The sequence below is a fragment of the Triticum dicoccoides genome, chromosome 3A, assembly GCF_002162155.2.
Source record: "Triticum dicoccoides isolate Atlit2015 ecotype Zavitan chromosome 3A, WEW_v2.0, whole genome shotgun sequence".
Taxonomy (NCBI): Eukaryota; Viridiplantae; Streptophyta; class Magnoliopsida; order Poales; family Poaceae; genus Triticum; species Triticum dicoccoides.
Window position 1 is genome coordinate 380,404,337 of NC_041384.1, and position 9,160 is coordinate 380,413,496.

General features: G+C 51.2%; 1 protein-coding gene across 2 annotated transcripts; it reads left to right on the forward strand.

Annotated features, from left to right (window-relative positions):
* Positions 1-1,670: 1,670 nt before the first annotated feature.
* On the forward strand, positions 1,671-9,092 carry LOC119268254 (U-box domain-containing protein 52-like). 2 transcript variants are annotated; one of them, XM_037549843.1, is made up of 5 exons: positions 1,671-2,298; positions 6,473-6,668; positions 6,757-6,851; positions 6,960-7,550; positions 7,649-9,092. In XM_037549843.1, the coding sequence occupies exons 1-5, from the start codon at positions 1,996-1,998 to the stop codon at positions 8,981-8,983; spliced, it is 2,520 nt and encodes an 839-aa protein (XP_037405740.1). In that variant the 5' UTR covers positions 1,671-1,995; the 3' UTR covers positions 8,984-9,092. The 2 variants fall into 2 exon arrangements, with proteins under 2 accessions (XP_037405740.1, XP_037405739.1); XM_037549842.1 differs by lacking the exon at positions 1,671-2,298 and having other exon boundaries at positions 5,995-6,668; positions 7,655-9,092.
* The last annotated feature ends 68 nt before the right edge of the window (positions 9,093-9,160 follow it).

Here is a 9,160-nt window from a genome sequence, read left to right on the forward strand (position 1 = left end):
GTTCTTCCCACTGTATTGTTCATCATCAGCCCAAGAGGCAATACACCACCACCACACTGGAGTAGGGTATTACACCACAACGGTGGCCCGAACCAGTATAAATCTTGTGTCTTTCTGTGTTGCGAGTTCGTCGAGTTCGTCCGTGAGATCTTAGCGAGCTAGGGTGTAGATCGGTGGGAGGAAAAGACTTCGCGCGCACCCCAGTGTTCGAACCTTAAGGGTTTGCCGGAACCCCACATCCGACAGTACTGATTTATCTACCAACTCAAGTTGCAATAATAACTAGGGTTTGGGCGAACCTAGAAAATCAACCTAAGTCACATGGTAGCCTAGGTTTGGCAAAATCAACCTAGAAAATCACTTGACATACGTGCGTGATCTGGATGCGCCTACCTGAAAACGGGATCTAAACGCCAAAATCGCATGACAAAATCATCGCAAAATCACACGGAATCTCACGGGCGCGCTACACTGCATCTCCAAAAACAACCGCAACATCCCGACGCCTCTCAATGTCACTGCGGGAATCGTCGCTTCCCCGTCGACGAGCACTAGGAAGGAGCAAAAACCGCTACAGCTGCAGGGAAACCGATGAGGGGGGTGAGCTGCTAGGGCGGCTGGCGACTGTACCTGAGCCAGCGACGAGTAGCGGATGCGTCCCCGCTACGCCTCTGCCTTCCTGCGCAAGCTTCAGCGGAGGTTGCAATGGCGAGCCCAGGTGAATCGCGCGCGGAGGGGAAAATGGGGAGCCAGATGCGGGAGAGAAGGAAGAAATGGAGACGTGGGAGAGTAGAGGGGACTGGCACGAAATTCAAAACGGCGCACCCCCCCCCCCCACACACACACACCACCACTACTCTGTCTCTGTTCATCATTGACCGCTACAGTGTCTATGATAAAAGGGGTCCACCAGAAAAATTACGCACCGCGCAACGCGACTTAGAGCAAGTACAATAGAGCTGAGTCAGCTGGCTATAAGAAATAAACTAGTATATTTTTGCTTAGTTGAAGGAAAGAGAAGAAGAGAAAGAAGGGAAGCGGGCTCTTGGTGAAGAGCCAGCTCTAGCACGTGCTCCTAGGCACTTTGTGAGAGTGAAAGGGAAAGGTGAGCCATATAATAAAAAAGTAGTACACTCTTCTAATCAACTATTGTACATATTGACTATAAGATGGGCTATAGATGACATGGCAATGGCTTATAGCCAGCAGTTGGCTATACTATTAACCATGCTCTTACCGGACCAGGTGCGCCGGCCTCACGCGCGTGGGGGAAGGGGGGCTGGGGACCGACCAGGTAACACTTGGCGGTCCGTGGCCGGCCGTTTGAGTCGACTAGCGGGCGCATTTCAGATGGCTGGGTTGTTGTCCGGTGGCCTTGCAGGTAGACAAACTAATAAGCGAACACAAGGGGTGCATTTTGTGTGGAGTTTGAACTGGTGTGAGCTTTATTTGTAAAGCTGAATGTTTGAATACGTGTGCATTGCTCTGCCGTGAGCGTCATGCGGACAACCGCTCAGTTACGTGGCACCGATCTACTACTACGTTTCTCTGGCTCACTGGTTACTAAGCGGAATGTTCCAAAGCGCATGCGCGACGAGACAGATCGAGATCGAATTAGGGCAAGATCGATACAAAGCGTTAGCTCAAAAAGCTCATCTCCTCCGCAGCCCAGGCCAGCCCAGAACCATCCGGCCTACACACAGTGTGACACGAGGAGGCAGACACGGAGGCGACGAGGCTCTCGCTCGTCTCGTCTCGTCTCGGGAGGAGTCACGCCCGCGGCACCTCCCCAAAAGCGAAACCATATCCGTGTTCCATGTGGCCGCGCCTAATCGCCGTCTGCCACGTGCCATATCCCGGATACCCTCTCCAAAACCTCTCCCTCCACAACGCCTCCTCCTCCGCTCTTCCCTAGGCAGCTAGCCTCTCCGCCTCCCTCCCTTCCGGCCAGCCAGCCAGCTCGCAATTCCCGCAACTCGCGCCGCCGCGAGGGCAATGGAGTCCACCGGCGCCGCCATCTCGGCGCCGTTCGGCTGCCGCGCGTTGCGCTGGGCCGGGCAGCGGCCTCTCCGGGCGGCCGATGCCAGGAGAAGGCGTGTGGGTTCGGGCCCCGGGCCGGAGCAGTGGAGGAGCTTGAAGGCGAGCTGCGTGGCCACGGAGAAGCCCGACGAGAAGGCGGCGCCGGGGCTGGAGTTCGCCGACGACGAGGACTACGTCAAGGGCGGCGGCGGCGAGCTGCTCTACGTGCAAATGCAGGCCACCAAGGCCATGGAAAGCCAGTCCAAGATCGCCTCCAAGGTTCTCTCTCTATCCTTTTCTGTACTGCTACGGCTACTGCCACTAGTATCTTGTTCTTTGTTTTATTCCCTTATTTAATTGCTGATTTCTATGCATGCTTTGTTGATCTTGAATATACTACTCCACTACTTAAGTGATTCTTACCCACAATTAGCGTTGTGTGAACTTCCAGCGTTATGGCCTATAAAACTAAAATCCCTAACATTAGTCTGTTTCTTTCTTGTGATGTAGTAACATTAGACTGTTTGAAAGATAAAGTATTCCCATAAACACCACAGTAGCAAAAATTAGTCAGGGTACTATTGCAGCGTCTCATCTACATACTATACTACTCCCTCCATATCAAAATATAAACTGGTTTTTGACACTATCATAGTGTCCAAAGGCAGAAAATACACAGGAGCTCCTGGGTGCTTCACACCTCTATACGAATATTAAACGTAAAAATTACCAAAAGAATTAAAAAATCAGAAATTTGGGGATATATTAATCCTGGGTTCTCAATCTACTCCTATGTGAATTTTTGTGAAAAAATACCAACAAATGTGTCTGTGCCGAAGAAAATACTGTCCGAACAAAAATCCATCCAAACAGTTTTTTCTGTACATAGGGAATTTTTGTCTTTTTTGCCATGAATAAGTTTCTTGGAATTTTTTCACGAAATTTCACACGGGAGTAGATCAGGAACCCAGGTTTGATATCCCAAAATCTCAGATTTTTTTTCAAATTTTTCGGTATTTTTTTGAATTTAATGTTCGTGTAGGGGTGTAGAGCAACTGGGTGCTACAAATCCGCTTCCATCCAAAGGCGTCTTATATTTGGATATAGAGGGAGTAGAACGCAAGTGGCATTCAAATGCACGTCATGCTAGTACTACCACGGCGTTGCTCATTTTTGACAAATCAAAGCAGGAATAGTCTTGGGTCGCCCATGCTTGTCATTCCTGCCTTCCTGGCAGGAGAAGAGTACACAATGTATTTGGTCTTGCGTTAATTAATTGCTCCTTAGGGAAATGTCTTTGGTTGTGCGTTCAATTACACCTTAGGAAAATGATAACATGTATACAATCCGTGATGTTGAATTTGTTGATTCGGATGTCCATTCTATTATCCCAGTGTCATGCCTTTGGCTTGCTTTCTTTGGAAACGCCCTTTCACTAAGTATATCATTCAATAATTCCTACGTAGCAAGGCGCCGGATCTTAGTGGGTTACGAACGTCCTAATTTTACCTTCATGTTGGTTTGACTTTGTTGCATGTGCTTAATAGTTATTACTAGGAAACAAGCTCCCAGTCTGGTTCTAACGAATTTTAATTGAACTGTTTGCACAGACAGCAAATAACTAGACCGGGCATTAAGAATGTTTCAATCCTTCTTTTATTGATACTCTGTATAGTTCTTTTTCTTCAAGGTTAATAATTAAGTTTCGAAGTTCATCGTCATTGTGTTAACAATTTTTTGTCTGGTAGCATCCTTCAAGTAGTTGATTATGTCTTCTGAATCTTTCTTTGCAGCTGTTGCCTATAGCTGATGAAACTTCAGTGCTTGATTTGGTTATCATTGGCTGTGGTCCAGCCGGCCTATCTCTGGCTGCAGAATCAGCAAATAAAGGACTCACTGTTGGTCTCATTGGCCCTGATCTTCCATTCACAAACAATTACGGTGTATGGGAGGACGAATTCAAAGGTAGCCATTATTCACCACTGTGAAATGTAGCAGCATGCTTGGATAACACCTTTACCAGCATTATCTTAAAAAGTAATACGTTTTTATCTTTTTATTTCCCAGATCTCGGCCTGGAGAGCTGTATTGAGCATGTATGGAAGGATACTGTCGTGTACCTAGACCGTAACAAGCCGATAATGATTGGCCGAGCATATGGCCGGGTGGACCGAGACTTGCTGCACGAGGAGTTGCTGAGAAGGTAGACATTCTATTGTAACGATCTTGGAATTCAGTTGCATCAGGCAGCATGATATATATGACTGTTCCTAGTAACAATAATTAAATAATTGGCAGATGCAACGATGCTGGTGTTACATACCTCAACTCAAAGGTTGAACAGATAATAGAATCTCCAGATGGACATCGAGTAGTATATTGTGAAAGGGACCGCAAGATACTTTGCAGGCTTGCCATTGTTGCATCTGGAGCAGCATCTGGTAAGCTTCTAGAGTATGAGGTTGGAGGACCACGTGTTTGTGTGCAGACTGCATATGGTGTAGAAGTCGAGGTACACAGCAACCCTGCACAAAGTGCTCCTTCTGATTCGTGGTTTATTTCATGATTTGCATATGTCACTTCATTCATGTCACTCGAGCTGAGAAATTCATACGTGGTTTGTGCCCCAGTTCAATTTTTCAGAATGATGTCAAAATTTCAGGTTGAAAGATATCCGTACGACCCCAGCTTAATGGTTTTCATGGACTACAGAGATTGTTTCAAAGAGAAGTTCTCACACCCTGAGGAAGCCAATCCAACATTTCTCTATGCCATGGCCATGTCATCCACACGAGTTTTCTTTGAGGTCTACATGAATTTTTTTAGCAGTGTGCTTCTGCAATGGACACGTTTCCATAACGATGGGTCACTGACCAAGATAATTTATCACAGGAAACATGCTTAGCTTCAAAAGATGCAATGCCTTTTGATCTCCTTAAGAAGAGGTTGATGTCTCGGTTGGATGCGATGGGAGTTCGTATCGTAAAAGTATACGAGGAGGTAACGAGTTTGGAGTTGATATCCATACTGATTTATCTTGCACAGGTGTGCTGAATTTCTGTTGAGTCTTGATTTCAGGAGTGGTCTTATATTCCTGTTGGAGGATCCTTACCTAACACAGACCAGAAGAATCTTGCATTTGGTGCTGCAGCGAGTATGGTCCATCCTGCAACTGGTACATACAAATCCTCAACTTGAACTCGTCATTCTTTATTATTTGACATGCATATTGACAATATTGTAGAAAATTCATAGGATATTCAGTGGTCAGATCTTTGTCTGAAGCTCCAAGATATGCTTCTGTGATATCTGATATCTTACGAAATCGTGTCTATTCTGGACAATATTTGCCTGGAAGTTCTGAAATGTCCAGTCCATCAATGCTTGGTACAGATTTCTTCCCTTGTTCACTAAATTCAACAGATAGAATAAAATCACTTAAAGATGTTTTGCAGAATAGGAGAAATGAGCACAAGTGTCTGCTGCTAACCACTGTCTGATATTTCAGCATGGGGAACACTATGGCCTCAAGAACGGAAACGTCAGCGCTCATTCTTCCTCTTTGGATTGGCCTTGATAATTCAACTGGATAACAAAGGCATCCAAACATTCTTTGAAACCTTTTTCCGGTTACCCAAATGGTAATTACACCCGCTCGATGCATTTATTGCTTGTTTTCAGGTCCCGGACTAAGTATTTCCTTTTTTCGCGAGTACGCAAGGATGTGTATCTTCCCATTGATAGAAAAAAGTTTGAACAAGTAAATATTTCCTTGCGCGTGACTTTTGATGGATCGATCTCTTGAACAGGATGTGGCAAGGATTCCTTGGTTCGACGCTTTCGTCGGTGGATCTCATGCTGTTTGCACTCTACATGTTTGCAATTGCGCCAAACACTCTGCGAATGAACCTCGTCAGACACCTCCTCTCGGACCCGACTGGTTCGGCAATGATCAGGACCTACCTGACCTTGTAAAACCATTCATTTGACTAGCCTGCGAGAAATCTAGAAAGTGTACAGTTTTGTAGTTGTACATAACATAGTTAGAGATGTTGGAGGATGTCACCTGCCGTGCCATGTGTTGCCTCTGCCTATGCCTAGTAGTGGAGTAAAGCGTGGATCTTTGTATAGTTGAAGTGGCCATGGTTTAATTTTAGGTTTGGTCTGGGTCAAGCTTCTCCGGGAGCCAAAAGAGGGAGCGTGCAAGAATAGCCAAGAGTGGTGGTCTAATCTGGTACCCCCTCCCTCCCTAGGTCATTTAACGGCGGCATGCACGGGGAGGATCTTTGTAGGCAAGGAAGGAAGGGAGCAGGAGGAAGAGGAGAAGGGACGCTTCCGTCGTTCCCTCAACCTCTCTGCCTCTCCTTTCTCTTTCTCTTGTTGCAACATTTGACATCCATCCAAGTGATCGGAGCATCGCCGGCATCCATTCCCGGTGGAACCGATGATGCAGGGAAGCCCCCTGAGCCCCGATGAGCACCGGCTGACCTCGCCGCCGAGCCTGCACCAGCCGGCGTCGACCATCGTGGTTGCCATCGACCGGGACCGCAACAGCCAACTGGCCATGAAATGGGTGGTGGACCACCTCCTCTCCGGCGCCTCCCATATCATTCTCCTCCACGTGGCGGCCCACCCTCCTGCAGCCAACCGTACGTCGTAACTTTCTTCCGCCACATGATTCTTGATGATTTCTCCCATAAAGCTAGTGCAACAACGTAGCGATGGTGTGTTGCGCAGATGGATTTGCCATGGCTGAGACGACGCAGGACGCGCTGGAGGCTGAAATGATGGAGATCTTTGTCCCCTTCAGAGGATTCTGCTCTAGGAATGGGGTAAGCCATGCACGCATGCATGCATCACTCACTCACTCATCAAGCACGTAGCGAGGGCGTAGCATGCATATATAGGAGTAGGTTGCTGAAGGAGCGTACTGCCTGCAGGTGCAAGAATCGGAGGTGATACTGGAAGAGGCAGACGTCCCCAAGGCCATCATAGACTACATCACCGCCAACAAGATCCAGAGCATCGCGCTGGGCGCGTCCAACAGGAACGCATTCACCAAGAAGTGGAAGAACCCCGACGTGCCCTCCAGCCTCATGAAGGGCGCGCCCGACTACTGCAACATCTACGTGGTCGCCAAGGGCAAGCCCGTCAACGTCAGGCTCGCCAAGTGCGGCGTGCCGGCCGACGACAGCGACTTCCTCCTCGCCACCTACTCCAGGAGGAGCTCCAGGAGCCAGCTGCCGCCGGTCTTGCCCGACTTTTTGTCCTCCAGCAGGCGCTCCATCGACAGGCCCGAGCTCACCACGCGCCCGCCGTTCCGCGAGCGCCCCCTGCAGGCGTCCGCGACCAAGCAGCCCCTCCTTCTGTCGGGAAGGATCGACAGCACCACGCTGCGCTCCAACTCCCACGACCCATCCAGCCTCGACCCCGACTTCGCACAGGCCGAGCATTTCTCCTCCATGGACTTTGGCGAGAACATGGACGCGCTCCCCCTCAGCCCCCGGGAGTCCGGCTCGCCCCTCTCCGCCGTGAGTTCCTCCTACCTTCCTGCTTGCTTGCTTGCTTGCTGTTTCCTTCCTTCCCATCCATCGATGCATGGGTTTAGCTTAGTTGGTACGTGTGCAAGGCCCAGCGCGAGGTGGAGGTGGAGATGAGGCGGCTCAAGCTGGAGCTGAAGCAGACCATGGACATGTACAACGCAGCATGCAAGGAGGCCATCAACGCCAAGCAGAGGGCCAAGGAGATGCACCTGCTCAAGATGGAGGAGGCGCGGCGCCTGGAGGAGGCCCGTCAGTCGGAGGAGGCCGCATTGGCGCTGGCCGAGATGGAGAAGGTCAAGTGCCGGGCCGCCATGGAGGCTGCCGAGGCCGCGCAGCGTCTCGCCGACCTCGAGGCACAGCGTCGCCGCAACGCCGAGGTGCGCGCGCGCCGGGAGGCCGACGAGAAGGTGCGCGCCCTCGACGCCATCGCCAACCACGACTTCCGCTACCGCAAGTACAGCATCGACGAGATCGAGATCGCCACCGAGGGCTTCTCCGACAGTCTCAAGATCGGGGAAGGCGGCTACGGCCCCGTCTACAGCGCCAGCCTCGATCACACTCCGGTCGCCGTCAAGGTGCTCCGCCCGGACGCCCAGCAGGGCCGGAAGCAGTTCCAGCAGGAGGTGGAGGTGCTCAGCTGCATCCGCCACCCCAACATGGTCTTGCTCCTCGGTGCCTGCCCGGAGTACGGCTGCCTCGTCTACGAGTACATGGAGAACGGCAGCCTCGAGGACCGCCTGTACCGCCGCGGCGGCACGCCGACGCTCCCGTGGAGCCAGCGCTTCAGGATCTCGGCTGAGATCGCGACGGCTCTGCTGTTCCTTCACCAGACCAAGCCGGAGCCGCTGGTGCACCGAGACCTCAAGCCGGCCAACATCCTGCTGGACCGCAACTACGTGAGCAAGATCAGCGACGTCGGGCTGGCGCGCCTCGTGCCACCGGCGGTGGCGGACAGCGTCACGCAGTACCGGCTGACTGCCACGGCGGGCACCTTCTGCTACATTGACCCGGAGTACCAGCAAACGGGCAAGCTGGGCGTCAAGTCGGACATCTATTCTCTGGGCGTGCTGCTGCTGCAGGTGATCACCGCGCGGCCGCCCATGGGGCTGACGCATCACGTCGAGAAGGCCATCGAGTCCGGAACCTTCGCACAGATGCTGGACATCACCGTCAAGGACTGGCCCGTCGAGGACGCGCTGGGGTTCGCCAAGCTCTCGCTCAAGTGCACGGAGATGCGGCGGCGGGACCGACCGGACCTCGGCACCGTCATACTGCCGGAGCTCAACCGGCTCAGAAACCTCGGCATCGCCTACGACCAGGCGCGGGCCACCGTCCCTGCTGGCGACAGCAGCTCGCACGGGCAGGAAAGGGTTAGCTCACCGACGGCTGACGCGGGGTTGTGGAGAACGGCGGAAAGCTAGCATTGGCGCACACACACACACAGGGTTGTCTGTATATTAGCTCCGTTTCAGATAGAGAGTGAGCTTAAGTAATTACAAGAGGAGAGGGGCATTATGAATGCCCACGTTCTTTTTGAGGTTAAAAATACTTTACCTTGGTGTATGTAGTTTCTAGCATGCTTAACATTGACATGTTTG